Source organism: Gouania willdenowi, chromosome 8, assembly GCF_900634775.1.
Source record: "Gouania willdenowi chromosome 8, fGouWil2.1, whole genome shotgun sequence".
NCBI classification, from domain to species: domain Eukaryota; kingdom Metazoa; phylum Chordata; class Actinopteri; order Blenniiformes; family Gobiesocidae; genus Gouania; species Gouania willdenowi.
Window position 1 is genome coordinate 30,218,554 of NC_041051.1, and position 16,666 is coordinate 30,235,219.

General features: G+C 40.9%; 1 protein-coding gene across 1 annotated transcript; it reads right to left on the reverse strand.

Annotated features, from left to right (window-relative positions):
• Positions 1-593: 593 nt before the first annotated feature.
• LOC114468117 (myosin-1B-like) lies at positions 594-16,666 on the reverse strand. Its single transcript, XM_028454820.1, has 39 exons — positions 16,463-16,666; positions 15,214-15,357; positions 14,087-14,243; positions 13,990-14,017; positions 13,795-13,903; positions 13,630-13,722; positions 13,489-13,552; positions 12,848-12,946; positions 12,683-12,786; positions 12,478-12,616; positions 12,281-12,399; positions 11,639-11,788; positions 11,394-11,564; positions 11,002-11,308; positions 10,637-10,713; positions 9,799-9,886; positions 9,593-9,710; positions 9,409-9,532; positions 9,184-9,320; positions 7,947-8,202; positions 7,637-7,879; positions 7,389-7,565; positions 7,161-7,306; positions 6,863-6,953; positions 5,796-6,185; positions 4,904-5,030; positions 4,712-4,830; positions 4,447-4,643; positions 4,199-4,382; positions 3,871-4,036; positions 3,627-3,751; positions 3,246-3,554; positions 2,962-3,165; positions 2,755-2,880; positions 2,505-2,675; positions 1,740-1,844; positions 1,569-1,664; positions 809-940; positions 594-733 (listed from the first exon to the last, which is right to left on the reverse strand). Exons 1-39 carry the CDS (start codon positions 16,664-16,666, stop codon positions 713-715), a joined length of 5,817 nt encoding a protein of 1,938 aa, XP_028310621.1. The 3' UTR covers positions 594-712.

Sequence of the window (16,666 nt, forward strand, 5' to 3'; positions counted from 1 at the left end):
GACAGGTTTCTCACTTTTTGTCCCTCGTTTTTCTTCCCGGACTTTCATTAAAATGGATTGGCTTTAAAAACGTACATTCTGCTGCTACCTTTCATTCACCTCCCTCACGTTCTGACCTCTCACACTCAGAGAGAACATGCAAACCCTGCTCAGGATGATGAATAACAATTGTAAGTGTCCAGGAGACGGTTCATTTTGAGTTTTTAGATTTTGGTTTTTGTGATATGATTGTTTTCATAAGCACCTAGGTTATATGGTTTAAGAATGTGGACTGTTTTAATTTAATGGGAATGAGGTAAGTCATGTGACCTCAGGTAATTAAGGTTTGCACCTGTGGAATCAATCAGATGCAATACGGCTGCAGAGGGAAAATACCTATGTTGCTGCAGAAAACCTTACCTATTCTGTGTGGTTTGAGGAGCACACACGGTAATTGTGACTTTTAAGCTTCACTTGTTCATATTTGTTGCCATTATTTGTTATAAGTGCTTTGTGCCTGAAACATTTCTATATTTTTTACTTTGTAGTTTTCACAGTCTCTGACATCTGTATGATTCGTGACCTTCATACACAAGAACCTGAGTAGTTATAAAAATGTTACAAAAAGTGGCTTTAAATACATTTTTTTTTTAAATCACGACACATCTTAAGAGTATGTTGCAAACTAGTTTAAAAGGCACAGCAGTCCAGGTTGTGGTTGTGGTGGATTGCGCTACTCCCCACTGTCTTTAGCCTAGAAAAAGAGAAGGACAGAAACATTGGGAAGAAAAGTACTTAAAAAGATGTTTATCGACGCTGGCTGACTCACTTTGCTCATGTCACGGTTTTTGATTTTCATCTTGTTGATCTGGGACTCAGCGATGTCCGCTCGTTCCTCGGCCTCCTCTAACTCATGCTGCACCTTCCTCAGTTTAGTCAGGTGAGTGTTGGCTTGTTCTTCCTGCAGGACACAAATGAACACCTCACCAAGAGTTTTCCTCGGAGACCATTTATTACGAGAACATTTGCATTTCCTAAAGAAAATGCAAGTGAGGATGCAGGTGCTGGCCCGCGGCGCACTGCATTAGCTTAGCATTAGCATTAACCTAGCATTAGCATTAACCTAATGTTAGCATTCGCCTAACCCAGCAATAGCATTAATCTAGCATTAACATTAACCTAGTGTTAGTTTTAGCCTAGCATTAACATTAGCCTAGCATTAGCTATAGCCTAGCGTTAGCAATAGGCTATAGCTAATTCTATTGCCGTCTAGTGTTAGCATTAGCTTAGCAATGTCATTAGCCTTATGTTAGCATTAGCCTAGCATTGGGATTAACCTAGCATTAACATTAACCAAGCATTAGCCTAGCATTAGCATTAACCTAGCATAGGCATTCACCTAGCAATAATATTAACCTAGCAATAGCTGAATATTACCAATAATGTTGAAAAACGTTGAAATGGATGAAAAAAGTTGAATAAGTAAGTAAGTAAATGTTTTCTATAAAGCGGTTTTCAAAATTAAAATGTTGAAAAATGTTTAATGAGAATGCAGGAGGCATCCTCACTAACAGCAATAAATCACTCACAGCTTCTTCAGCCTGCCGCTTGTAAGCTTTGACCTTCAGCTGGAGTTTGTCCACCAGTTCCTGCAGCCGTGTGACATTTTTTTTGTCCTCCTCTGACTGGTTGTTCATAAAAAATAAGAATGTTAGCACTTATATAAACCACATATTTTTCTCCTTTTTCTGAGGGCTCACCTGATAGGCGAAGTCCTTCATCTTACGCTCAAGTTTACGCACGCCTTTGATCGAATCAGAGCCATGTCTCTGTTCAGTTTCCAGTTCGTTTTCGAGCTCTCGCACCTTCAAAAAAACGATATGAGTTCATTAGAAACATACGACTTATAACAGATGGCTCCTTAGCACAAGTCCTTTTGGGGATATCAATAGATGTTCCATCCTTCCAGCAGCCAAATTAATCCCATCTTTAACTCTTCTAATGGGTTTCTACATGTGTCCAAACCGCATCTCCCATTGCAGGAAGATCATTTCTGCAGTTTGAACGTGAAATCTTGTAGTTGTGGTCATTATCCGAAGTTCTTGATTTCAGGTTAGGATCGGAAAGTGTACCGATTGATAAAATGTAAACTTCGCCTTTAAGCAATGCTAATCAAGACACTTGACCGATAAGTCAGTCAATACCATGCTATGTATACCATTAGTTGAGAACCTGAGATACTTGAACCTCTGTGCAGGGACAATACAATGGCCCCAGACTCATATCTTCTGTCCCTTGTCCTCATCACTTCCGAAATGTAAGCTTTTGCCCAGGTGAATGACCCAGGCAATCATTCAAGGTGGCTAAGACAACAACATCATCTGCAAAGAGGAGAGATTCAACTCTGAAACCCCTTTTATTTTCTCTTTCTTCTAACTTCGGGCGAGGTGGTCCAAAACAATCACACACTGAAATATGACATGTTAATACTGTTTTATAATGGATTGGCAGAACCAATGAGTTACCCTGGCCTCCAGCTTCTGTAGCTGCTTCTTGCCTCCTTTCAGGGCTAGGTTCTCAGCCTCGTCCAGCCGCTGCTGCAGGTCTTTCACTGTCACCTCCAGGTTTTTCTTCATCCTCTCCAGGTGAGCACTGGTGTCCTGCTCCTTCTTCAGCTCCTCAGCCATCATGGCAGCCTGAAGGGTACACATTTAAATATGACACAATTTTCATTGGTGAATCTGCCTGAGCTGAAACAGAAGGATATCTTCTTACATCTGTGATGGCCTTTTTAGCTTTTTCCTCAGCGTTTCTGGCCGATTGAATGCTGTCATCCATCTCTCCATGAATCTGAGACAGATCGGCCTCAAGCTTTTTGCGGCTGTTGAGCAAGCTGGTGTTCTGGAAGTGTTGCAATATGTGCAATACAGGATACAGTTAATGTCCTTCAGAGACTGCAATGTTACAGTGGTGAGTTTGAACCTGTGAGTGAAGAAGCTGAACACGCTCGCTGGCGTCCAGCAGCTCTTGCTCGGCCAGTTTGCGGCTTTTCTCGGTTTGTTCCAAAGCGGCACGGATCTCCTCCATCTCGGACTGCATAAGATTGCTTCGGCGCTCGGACATGGCAGCCTGCTCCTTTATGTCGTCATTGCTTCTGAGTGCATCGTCCAGGTGAATCTGCACCTCCTGAACCAGTAAAAGATGCATTTTTGTTTAGATACTCAAAGACAAATCAGGATTAGTTTGTCCTTGTGCATAAGGCCGACCTTCATTTGAACTTGTAGGTTCCTCAGTTGCTTCTGAGTCTCGGCCGCCTGCCGGTTGGCGTGACTAAGCTGGACTTCCATCTCGTTCAGGTCTCCCTCCATCTTTTTCTTCACCCTGAGGGCATCGTTCCTGCTCCGGACTTCTGCATCCAGGTTGCTCTGCATCGTATCGATGGCCCTCTGGCTGTTTCTCTTCAGCTGTTCAACCTCTTCGTCCTTTTCGGCCATCTTTTTGTCCATCTCTGAGCTCACCTGGTTTAACTCCAGCTGGACACGCAGAATCTTAGATTCCTCGTGCTCAAGAGATGCCTGAGTCAAAAAAAAAGTTACTCTTTGTCGATGTATTACTTTTTCTGATGTGAATCTTTTGCTTCCACTGACCTCTGCCTCCTCCAAAGCAGCCTGGGCCTCCAGCTTCTCCTGCTCAGCCTGTTTCTTGCTTTTGTCAAGCTCATGGATAGTTTTTCCTGTCTCACTCAACTGATCGGTGAGATCCATTATTTCCTCTGCAAAAACATGATAATGGTTATATAAAAAAAAAACAAATATTACCAACAAATTGAAACACTTGCAGAACATATGATTAGTTTAGTAAAACTGATAAGACATTAGATCTTAAACACACGCTGTAGATTTTTATTCTCCCGTTTGAGGGTCTCCAGTTGTTCCAGACATTCCTCAAAGACGTTCTTCATCTTGAAGTTTTCGGTTCCAAAAGTCCGCACCTCTTTAAGTGCCGACTCCAGCTCAGCCTGACTCTCCTCGTACTTCTGCTTCCACTCAGCCACAACCTGCAGACAGAATTGAAAATTCTCGATTCTTTGCTTTTGGTATTTTCTGATATGAGACAAGATCATTCTGCACCAAGAGAATACAAGCCACTATTCAATCAAAAAATCAATAAAAGTTGAAAAACCTTAGCTTGGAAAAACTATAAAAAGCATTCTTAGAACCTTGTCAAAGTTCCTCTGCTTCTTGTCCAAAGCCGCAGCGGCAGCATTTGACCTTTCCACATCCATCATCAGATCCTCCACCTCCCCCTGCAGCCGCTGTTTGGTCTTTTCCATAGAGGAGCACTTGGAGTTCACAGCCTCCACGGCTTCCTCTGCATCCTGCAGGCGAAGCGCAAGCTTCTTTCTGTGAAAGAATAAGGATTAGGCTCAGGTTTTTAGTTTTGAACCAACTCAGAGGTTGATCTCACTTGGCCTCCTCGAGCTCCTCAGTGCGCTGTATGGCATCTGTTTCGTATTTGGTCCTCCATTGGGCGACCTCGGTGTTTGCCTTGGAGAGGCATCGGTGCAGCTCGGCTTTGGCTTCTTGCTCCTCATCAAACTGCTCCCTAAGGAGCTCACAGTCGTGACGGGACGACTGCAGGCTGTGAGCCAGGGCGTTTTTAGCCTAAACCAATCGCAGACGACATCATAAGTGTCAAACATATCCACTCTTTGTGTTTGTGGGTTGGATACCTTCACTTCTTCCTCGTGTAGTCGTTTCATCTCCTCAGTCTGCTGAATGAAGGCCTGCTTTCCTCGATTCAGCTGTGTAATTAGGCAGTCTTTTTCCTCCAGCTGCCGAGACATCTCAGCTAAACAAGGCACGAGAAACTAATTACACTAGGTTTGTGTGTGAGAACTTGTCATTTTCACAGTTTTTCCCACCATTTTCCATCTGCAGCCGAGCTTTCTGGGTTGACAGGTCATTAATGAGCCTGACGTGCTCCTCCTCTTTGGTTCTCACCTCATGTAGTTGATCTTCCAGTGAGCGGCATTGTTTTTCTAGATTAATCTGTCAGTTCAACACAAACAAAGTTAGTGTTGTTCATTAGGATTAAAGGTTATTTTGATTCACTTTAAAGTATGTGCTGGGAAGTGATAACATGATGCATGCATTACATCTAACTAGGAAAGTAACAACATTTTGTGGCACAAAATTTTGCGAAATAAAAAAAATGTTGATATGAAATTCAAAGGTTCAGGAAATAAAATGTTTAAAGGACCACAGCAGCACAATTACATTTGACCCTCCTGCTTCCTGTAGCAGCTCTGAGCTTTGTCATGCAAAGGGATGGATTTAGCAGTGCTGTACTAATATACCACAATCCATCTATTTTGGCAGGCCCATAATACAGCTTTCAAAAGTTATGTTACAGAAATAAGAAATAATAATAAAAAAATAAGTAATGAACACTTGTTTTCATTCCTTATTTGTGACGCTAAACACTCCCACACTGTTTCACACTTTTACAGTCAAATTGTTCTTAATCAACAAAGATTTGTTACACATTTGTTTCTCTTCATTGAGATTATTTATTTATTTATTTATTTAATATCGTATTGTATTTTGTATCATGAGCCCTATACTGTATTCCATATCAGATTGTGAGTTAACTATTTTGCTCCACCCCTACATCTAACTGTACCTAATTTTAGTGTACCTGTTGAAATGTACAATTTTTGATGTCGTGACATGTTTTTAAGGGTGTTTGTGGTTCCTGAAGTTAAATCATTTAAGAGCCACTGATTTTCAAAACCATGAGTTTGATTTGCCAACCTTGAATTTGGCGATGTTCTCCATGTTGCTCGACAAGTCGTCCATCTCCAGGCTCATCTCGCTCTTCTCCTTTTCCAGTTTCTGCCTCACCCTCTGGATGTTGTCCAGCTGCTCTCCCATTTCAGCCACACTGTCGGCGTGTTTCTTACGCAACGCGGCCGATGTGGCGTCATGCTGCAGCGAGAACTCCTCCAGCTCCCGTCGCAGTTTGAGGAACTCGGCCTCGCGCTTCTTGTTCATTTCCACCTGAGCAGCGGTGGCTCCTCCAGCCTCTTCCAGCCGCTCGGTGATCTCCTCCAGCTCTCTGGACAGATCGCAGCGCTGCTTCTCTACTTTGGCTCGAGCCGATCGCTCAGACTCGATTTCCTCCTCTAACTCCTCAATTCTAGCCTGTTGGCGATTAGTTTAATAAGCATGATTTTCGACATTGCGGAATCATCAAAGTTTTTGAAGGGACTTCCAAAGAAAGTACTTAACTAATACACACTGATACAACTAATAATAGGTTAGTAGAAAGACTGTCACTATTGAAAGCAAAGGCACAATGTCATCCAGCTTATAAATGTGAACCACAAGTTACAATAAGGCCACGTAAAGAAATAACCTTTCCAATGAGTTTCAGTTAACAGAAATACTTTGAACTTAAAATTCACTTTAACATATTTAAATCTGGCTGGCAGTATTAGGCCTGCCACTTTGAGAGCTGCTTTAATCTCAGATACATATCTCTTATTCATAATACTAATAAAAACAAACTAACAAAAAAAAGACCTTTTATTATTTTTGTAGAAGCTTCTTGACCAAGGTTTTTACAGATAAGATGGGGAAAAGGTCTAGACCATCATGGATTTGTGGCCAAAACAAATTTAGAGCTGATTTGTTGGCACATGAAACAAAGAGCTTTCGGCTTCAACTTCATACCTTATCATAATCTATCTTGTACTGGTCAAACAACTGGAAATACTGAAAAATTGGGCCTCATTAAGACCTCAATGAATTCTGCAATTGTTCTTCCCAAAGCCACCATCATCATGTGATCTTTAAACTAACATAGGTAAGGTATTTACCTGCAGTTCCTTTATCTTCTTCTGAAGTTGACTGCCAAGCGCTTGTTCATCTTCGATCTTTGTCTGCAGTTGAGACACCTCGAAGTCCTTTCTGTCAAATAAAAAAAAAACAGTGACACTTGATTGAATGGAAGAAAGAAGGAGTTTGTTCTCAACATAATCTGAAGATAATTTCAGTGTAAAGCACTAGTAGAGCATTATGATGGTGAAGTCCATTTACTATTAGAAGAAATCGAATTTTGAGTTTTTCCTCTTAAATATGTTTTTTCCATCACAATTTGAGGAGTGTGCACCTTACTTTTTCAGCTTTTCGTCCAGCTGCTGTTTCTCGTTCTCAAGGTCCATAATGCTCTCCTGAGAGAGTTTCAGATCACCCTCCAGTTTCCTCTTCACTCTCTCCAGATCCATACGGACCTTCTTTTCCTGCTCCAGTGAACCCTCAAGCTGCAAACCACAGTTCAGTCACTAAGTGCATCATGTCGGTGAATTATATTTGTACTTTCTTTCTGTTCCTGGACCCACTCACGTCATCAACCTGCTGCTCCAGTTTGGTCTTGGCCTTGGTCAGAGAGTTGATCTTGTCCTCCTCTGACTGCAGGTCATCCAGGGTCTGCTGATGAGCCTCCTGAAGGGCTTTCTTCTCTTTGGACAGCTTGGTGATGTTTTCATCTTGGCTCATGATCTCCTCTGTCAAGTTTTTCACCTGAAGTAAACAGTTCCATCACATTCTTCTTCAAAATGTTGGAGTTTGTAGTTAATGTGCTTGCACGCTACCTTATTTTCCACTGCATGTTTCTCCTTCTCCACTTTGGCCAAAGTGAGCTCTAAGTCATCGATGTCCCTCTTCAGCTCAGAGCACTCATCCTCGAGCTTCCTCTTCTTGGCGATAAGCTCAGCGTTGACCTCCTCCTCATCTTCAAGGCGTTCCATCACCTCCTTCAACTTGGCTTCCATCAGGATCTTACTTTTGATGAGTCCTTCACATTTTTCCTCTGCGTCCAGAAGGTTATCGGCCTCCTGATATCAAGAATGCACACAGTGTTCCAAAGGCAAGAGTCCTTGTTTCATGATTATTTTAACTTACTGTTTGCACTTGAAGCAGAAGGTCGTTCTTCTCCTGGACAATGGAGACCATCTTCTCCTCCAGCTCTCTCCTCCTGTTTTCTGACTTAGCCAGGTCATTGTTGATCTTGGTGAAATCTATCTTCATTTGGGCCATTTCCTTCTCTGCCTCAGCACTCTTCAGAAGAGGCTTGAGTTTGAAGTAAAGCTTCATCCAAGGCCAGTGCTTCACGTTCATGAAGGAGCGGATGTTGTACTGGATTGTGTAAATGGCCTCCCTGTCAACACGATACCTAAGGTTAGTTTATTTCATTCTAAAATAGAGTCCATGACAGTGATGTAAAATTAAACAACTGTCAATAATATTAAATTAATATTAATGTCAACTTTAAAACAATACCAATCACTTTAAATGATCTCAAAAGAACTTAGATTCAGTATTTTTAGACTCTAGGTTTATGTTAATGGGTCCGCCTTTAGGTTTCTAACTGTGAAACTAACAATGATTACAGTGCCATGCCTTGGTTGTTTACACAAAGGAAGAGAAAGCAAAGAGCGTGTTTGCAGTCTTGGTTTGGGAAAAGGAATCAATGATTTTGTCTGGTTTTGGGTATGTTGGGTTTTGTATGTTTTCAGAGTTATTTTGTGCATTTTCGTTTGTTTTTTTTCGGAAATTTTGTTGGCATTTTATGTACTTTTTCAATATTTTAATAGTAAATGTATATGTTTTTGTTTTCATGTTGTGTGTTTTGGAGTAATTTTGTGCGTGTTGGAGTAGTTTTGTGTATTAATCCAGAGGCCATTATAAATTAGCCTGAAAGCTGCATATGATCAACGAGCTGCAAGTTGCCCATGTCGGCTTTGGATCATCGGATTTTAAGATTGAATCTAATCAAAGCAGCAGAAGCCAAAGTCCAATAGGATCCGACCCCTTTCTCTTCTAATGACCTATTTTTGGGTTATTTTCAAATGTTTGGTTGGTTAGTTTTTGGTCCTAACTATCTGCTACCTGTGTTTAGTTAACTGACTCATCTTTTCTGTCTGCAGCTTTTTTTGATCGTGGCTAAGGTTGTTGTTCTTCCTTGGCTGCAACACGTAAATGGAGATTTATTTTTAAATCATTACATTGATGTTGACATTTTGGAATCTGTGATTGTTTTAGAGCTAAATTTTTGATTTCCTAGCTTTTTTGTTGCTACACCTATAGCTATAACGACATTAAAGTTTCTAAATCCACCAATTGCCATAAGTAGCTTTACTTCCTGGCCATCATCTTCTGATACTCCAGCCGCACCAGGTAGCCTCGACACAAAGCCTGAGTGGACATCACGACCTGAGCTAAACGTTCGTCCCTCATCTCCTCCAAAGCGCCAAGCAGGCCAGCTTTAAAGAACACCTGAAATGACACAATAGCGTTAAATTTTCTGCTTTAATCGCTCCTAACACCTTCAAAGATTGACCATTAGACTCTGGTAAATCCAAACCTTGGTGTGTCCAAACTTGTACTGAGTGTGATCCACATCAATGGAGCCCAGAAGCTTCTCTGCAGCTTTTTTGTTGTCCATGAACTGTCCCTCTGGGACAGCGCTTGCATTCAGGATTCTGTATCTGTAGATTGATTTTGAAATCAAACATTAAGAGAACTCTTTAAAATGAACTTTCACCAACCTCTGTTTAAAGTCTCCATAAATGATCCGGCTGGGAAATCCTTTCCTGCAGATCCGGATCCCCTCAAGGACGCCGTTGCAGCGCAGTTGGTGGATAACGAGGTGGTTTTCCATCGCACCTGTGAGGAAGAAAGATTTTTATATAAACATTCTTTTAATTGGTGTTTATAGATAAAGATCTTTCAAATGTGGAATAACAAAAATGACCTGGTGTTTTAGTCTCATTTGGTATCAGGCAGCGCACAAAATGAGGATGGGTCGTTCTCAGGTTGGTCATGAGCTTCCCAAGGTTCTCCTGTTTCGAAAGAACATGGGAACTCTAAAGTTAAAGGTGCTTTTTGCGTAAAGTTGACATTTATTTTTCCCTTTCTGTGTTTATTTTCATGTTTGGCATCAAGAACATTTAGCAGAAACTAACCATACCAAGTGGCGGCATGATTATTTCTCATTTTACATTTATTTTAGGGCCAATATTAATCAACATATTGTTTGTATTGGAAATATAGTATAAATGGTAACCTCAAGTGGTCAAGAAAGTACAATCAATGCATATCATAGCATTTAACTTTAACATGTTTCAATAATATTACTCTTATTGATATACAGTAGCTACTTCATTAAAGTGTATTAAAGCTATGCATTTATTTCAATTTTTTTAAAGTTTAAATAATTTTACCCTCTTGGGCTCAAATGGTAACCAGTTTATTTGAGTCACAACGTCCACTATTGTGCATGTGATGTGCATGAACATGCATGACAGCACTGTTTTTAAAGTTTTTTAGTTTTTATAATTGCATTACTTTATAATATTGATTCATTAATAGTTGTAATAACACTTCACATTAGTGTAAAATAATATTAGCATCTCAAACAACCTATAATGTAACCAGCCACCCCATAGATAAACCCAACCAGTGAAGTAGGTTCATCTATAATTGTCCGGTTAGTAAACCAAACAAGTCTCTCACCATCTTGAGACTCCTTAGAAAGTGTGTTTTGGACTATTTGCTGGTGCCGTATTGCTGGGTTTACTTGGGTACATTACCCTGAAGAGAGCTGACACAGTCTGAAATGACGCTCCTTTCTTCTTGGCTCCTTTTTTGGCTCCAGCTGCTGGAGCCTCTGCAAACATATTGGAAACATAAGGAAAAGACGAATTCATCCAAGAATCATCCCTTTGTTTGAAACACTAGGGAATGCACCCAACAACAACAGTATTCAGTTCACCTCAGTATGATTGCCTTATTACCATTTGTCACAATTCCTTATGTAAAATATTGGTATCTAAAAAGCGTAATAGCCATTTTCTTACTGTACCTTCTGCTCCAGAACTGTATTGGAATATCTTATTACACCCTTACTGTATGAATGAAAGTGTGTATAAACCTTATCAAGTTCAAGTGTTCATACCATCTGATCCTGAGAAGCTTGCGTACAACATGGACAAGATTTTGACTGAAGACTTTTGGTAAAGTTGCACCACACACTCGTTGAGTGGGTCCTTGTTTTTTTCCAACCACCCGGTGACATTGTAGTCCACGGTGCCGGCGTAGTGCATCAGAGAGAAGTGGGCCTCAGGCTTCCCTTTCATTGTTTTGGGCTTCAGGAAGCAGTTGTTCTTGCCCAGATGTTGGTCGTACAGTTTGTTCTTGAAGGAGGTGTCTGTCGATTTGGGGAACATGCACTCTTCCTCTAGGATGGAGAAAATTCCCATCGGCTAGGACGTAAACACAGATTTGTAGTCATCGAGCTGAATTTCAGAGCTTTTATTTTGAAATGATTAGGTGTGTGAGCTTGTTTACCTTCTCTATGAGCTCAATACAGGCTGCCAAGTCCATCCCAAAGTCAATGAACTCCCAGTCGATGCCCTCCTTCTTGTACTCCTCTTGCTCCAGAACAAACATGTGGTGGTTGAAGAACTGTTGCAGCTTCTCATTGGTGAAGTTGATGCACAGTTGCTCCATACTGTTGTACTGAATACAAACAATAAACTCCACATTTGACCTGAAAGCAACATTAATCAGTGAGAACAACTGGAAAGACTTACATCAAAGATCTCAAAACCGGCAATGTCGAGGACCCCAATGAAATGTTGCCTCGACTGCTTGGTGTCGAGCTGCTGGTTGATCCGAACGACCATCCACAGAAACATTTTCTCGTAGACTGACTTTGCGAGAGCACCGATGGAGTTGTAGATCTGGAAGGAATGACAGCAAGGAATTTTCACAGAAGTCTTGCTAAACATATGGATACTAGGACAATAAACCCCAAAAGCACAAGAGAACAATCTGACCTGCAAACCAAAAATTATTTACTTTAAAGTTGCTTGAGATCTTTTGCAGTAAAAAGGAAACTCAATTTATAATTACAGCTATAAAATAAACCTACTAATGAGAGATACTGTATTGATTAGGATCATTTGAGTCCTTGCTGTTTCTTAGGAGGCTGCTACCTGCGTCCTAGAGCCGGATTGATTGAGTTGTGACTGTTTGTGTACTCCATCAGTTAATAAGTTCATCTGAATCCTTTACACTTGCCATGAGTTCGCTGAACTTAAGTCTCTCAGAGCCTCTAAAAGGACTCAGGGAAACTGTGAGTCCTGATTCAGTACAAAGATTCGACTTCTAACCATCACAGTGATGAAGGAGGATTTAAAATCTCTGCTTGTCCGTACAAACGTTGGTCTTACCTGCTGGACGTTTTGTCCTTTGGTAACGTACTCGTTCCCGACCTTCACTCTGGGATAACAGAGGTTTTTCAGCAGATCAGCTGAGTTTAGTCCCATCAAGTAGGCGGCTTTATCGGCCTCTGCATGATAACAAACCACCCCAGCTGGATTCATCCGTAGCCACGGTTACAGCATGTTTTCGTAGGATTCACGCTCACCCTCGGTGCCGTCGGGCTCACCCTGCTCCTCTCGCTGTTTCTGCTTGAACTTCATGTTCCCATAATGCATCACAGCACCAGTCAGCTTGTAGACGGACATCTTCTCTTCAGCTGTGAAACCAAGGATATCGAACGCTTCCTGATTTTAAAAAGGAAGCCAAAATCAGACGCGAACCAACAAACTCTGTGTCCATTATTGACTTACGTCATTCGCCATCAACTCCTCAGCGTCGTTGATGCTTTTCACAGTGATTTCTCCATGACTCACATAGGTAAAGTCGTACGGGTTTGTTGTGATGAGAAGAAGATCTGAAGATGAGAGCAGGAGTTTAGAATGTGCAGAGAGGATTTTAAAATATGTGGGTTGTACCGATGAGCTCGGGCTTTTTGTTGCAGGTGAGCTGGTAGAAGATGTGATAGCTTCTCTCCGCCGCCAGCTGGAAGGTCACCCTGGACTTCTCCAGAAGGTCTTCACAAGGAAAAGTTTATTCAATGCAGGGATTCATGGGATAATGTAGTGCTTTGTTTTGTTTTGCAGTTTTTAACTGAAATTTAACTTTTTTTTATTGCACTTAATGCTTTAATTTTGACTTTTGCAAAAATAAAACTGACTTCAATTGTGTTTCTGCCAATTGAATGATACATATTTATAACTCAGGTACTGATTGGACTATCGTTCTTTAGTTTAATTATAAACTATGAACAGTTTTTTTCCAATTTAACGTTTTGCTTTTGAGGCATTGTGGGGAGTCCTAAAGTCACAAACAAAGGAAAGCTGAATGTTATAAGGAGGTTTTGAGCGTCCATCACCAATAACAATGTCTCTCAGAATGAGAATTCATGGAAGTTACAACTCAAGGCTACTGCTCAAAACAACCTAATGGAACAAACTTATGGAAACATGTTCAAAAAGCAATTACAATTTGTCAAAATTTTAGAAATATTTTTAAAAATAGTTTAAATTTGCGAAAAACTGTAGCGTTATTTGATAGACCAGTAGGATAAACGTGCATGTCTCAATGTCTGCCGAGGCCAGTTTTCCGGTGGCACCAAAGTGAATTCGGATAAATTTCCCCTAAAAAGCAAACAAAACATTCACATTACACTTGTTGTGTAACTAAATAAAATCCAAAGTTATAGAGATCGACTCACGAATCTGGACGAGTTGTCGTTTCTGACGGTCTTTGCATTCCCAAAAGCTTCCAGCAGCGGGTTAGCTTGAATGATCTGATCCTCCAGAGTCCCCTGTTTGAAAAAACCAGCAAATGTTTGAGCTCAGAAACGAACAAGCGACCCCACTGTGTGAAAAAACGTCACCTTCAATTTACTGTTGGTCTCCTTCTTTTTCTCTGCAGAAACTGCGATTGTTGCAAAGTATTGAATGACACGTTTGGTGTTGACGGTCTTTCCAGCTCCGGATTCCCCACTGAGGAGTAAATAATGGGGGGTAAAAGGCTTATAAGAAGGTGAAGCACATTACAAGGGTAAACATCAGCATTGCTGTTCACTTACGTGATGAGAATGGACTGATTCTCCCGATCTGAGGATAAAAAATCGTCACGTTAATTCGTGATACGTGTGGCCTATTAGCTTAGTGCTGCTGTGTTACCGGTGAGCATGAACTGGTAGGCGTTGTCGGAGAGGGCGAAGATGTGCGGAGGAACCTCCATCTTCTTCTTCCCTCGGTAGGCCTGCACCACCTCTGGGTTGTAGACCGGCAGCGCTTTGTACGGATTCACAGTGACACAGAAGAGACCAGAGTAGGTCTGGACGAGCAAACGCACAAAAGGAGGGAATATTTATTTATATGTTTGTTTGCCTGTTAGCAGGATTACGTCAAAAGGACGTAATGAATTTTAACAAAATCTCTTGGAAGATTTGATAATATTTTGGAGGAGATCTGGATCAGTATACTGATTCTTTTTTTTTTTGCCTATTTCTCATCATTGGAAAATATTAAAAAAATATTATCTCAGTTTATAATTGACTGATCTTTATGCAATTTTACTCACTTATGTCAGGTTGGTTTCTTGATTATCCAACTAAGTTTCATCAGGATTGCACATTTCATTGCGATTTTTCCCAAAAAATGTGGGTGCCCATATATTTCAGAATCAGAATTGGACCTACTGTATGGTTATTAAGGCGACCGTGGCTCAGGTGGTAGAGGGTCGTCTTCTGATCGAGAGGTTGTGGGTTCGATCCCAGTACCTTACTATGTGTCGAAGTGTCCTTGGGCAAGACACTGAACCCTAAGTTGCTCCCAGTAGTCGACTAGCGCCTTGCATGGCAGTCCTGTCCCATTGGTGTGTGAATGTGAGAGTGATTGGGTGAATGAGCTGATATGTAAAGCGCTTTGGGACTGCTTCAGTGTGGTGATAAAGCGCTATATAAATCTAGTCCATTTATCATTTACCATTAATGGTGATAGACATTTCTTACAAGCCTTTAAAGTATGAATGATCATGGTAAAGAGGATTTTTAGCTCTTGGCAGAGGTTTGCACTCCCTGAACCCTCTTGTTTAAGGTGGAATTCGTTTGATCAACGTTGTGATGTCGTTGAAGCTATTTTGGTTGTTTTTCTTTAATCTGCTGTTGCATATTTTATTTCTGGGTCACTGCAGTCCCCAAAGCTGATCCAAAGATAACACCATGTGTATGAAACCCTTATGTCATGGATCTACAAAGTATTACCAGTTAGAAATCAATGTGGGCAGCCGTGATCCTGTCACTCACATAGATCATCCATGCAGCGTATCTCTCCTTCAGGTTGAACAGCACGGCCGGCTCGTGAAGATGCGTCATCATCACCATGTCCTCGATCTTGTCAAACTTGGGTGGGTTCATGGGAAACACTTGGTCCTCCCTGATGGTCAAAGTCTGACAAATGGAAGTGAGAAGGTCAAATGAATCTGTGGAAATGTAGACTACGATTAAATATCAAACAAAGAGAAGATCTAAAACTGTAGAGGAGACCAAATGAATCCGTGTACTGTTTGTTCTTTGGTTATTATGTTTTAAAACCAAATCAAAATAACAAATAAACAGTGTGGTTATTGTTAATTTTGTTCTGTTCTGTTTGTAAGATATTTGGATATTCACGGGAAAACTATGGACAAGAGCATCATGTTTTAGGTTCACCACACACAGTGGACCCACAGATGGGGGTAGACTTTTATTCCCAGACAAAAAAAGGAGCAACACACAAGTCACATTACTGATGAAAAGTAGCGTTAATACATGAATAAATCAAAACAAAAGAAATACATTTTATGAAAAGCACACACGATATGTGATTAAAAGAACCAGAGGTAGTGTAATGAATCTACTGGTGCTCCTTGTTTCTTGTTGACGGCTGCTGTTATTCGCTCATGCTATGAAAACATGCAAATAAATATTTTTACTGCCCTCAATAAAGCTGTGTAATTATTTTTGCAAAAGTGTCAAATTATTCTAATTCTAATTATTAATCTATTGTTCCTCACACCAGCCTCACAGTCAATAGTCAGTCACCAGTTTATTTGGATACTATTTGGACCTCAACCCTGTTAAGATCACCTACATCATAAAAACAAAATTACAACTTGAGCAGCTTTTTACAAGCTGAAACATCCACAGATGCATGAAAACAGGAGCAGGAGCAGAAAACTACTGAAATGCATCCTTAACAGTCCTATTGTGTGCGTAGACCTGGTCCAGGACCTGTGGAGGGAAACCAGGTGCAGCCATCTTCTGTTCTCGCTCTAATTTCCCCTAAATATCCAAATATCTCACAAAAGTGACAAGATTTTTTTTAGATAACAGAAAAACGCTGCTGTTTTGGTTTTAAGACAGTACAACCAAATAACCACACAGTTTATTTGTTATTTAAATTTGGTTTTAAAACAGAATAACCAAAGACAGTACACAGATTCCCAACTGTCATTGATTATGATCGATGTCATCTAGGGGACCGTGTATCAGTGTGAACCTTCACTCTACCTACTCTATCATCCATGGTCTTGACGGTGACTTTTCCGTCCTCTCTGTCCTGGATTGTGGCCTTCACGTAAAGCTCTTTGTCTTCGCTGACAAAGCACGCCGTCTTACTGTCAAACGGGCGGGACTGAGCCTCTGTCCGCTCCCTCTCTGACTTTCGCAAGAACTGGGCAGCCTCGCCGAAAATCATCATTTCACCGTCCGTGCTCAT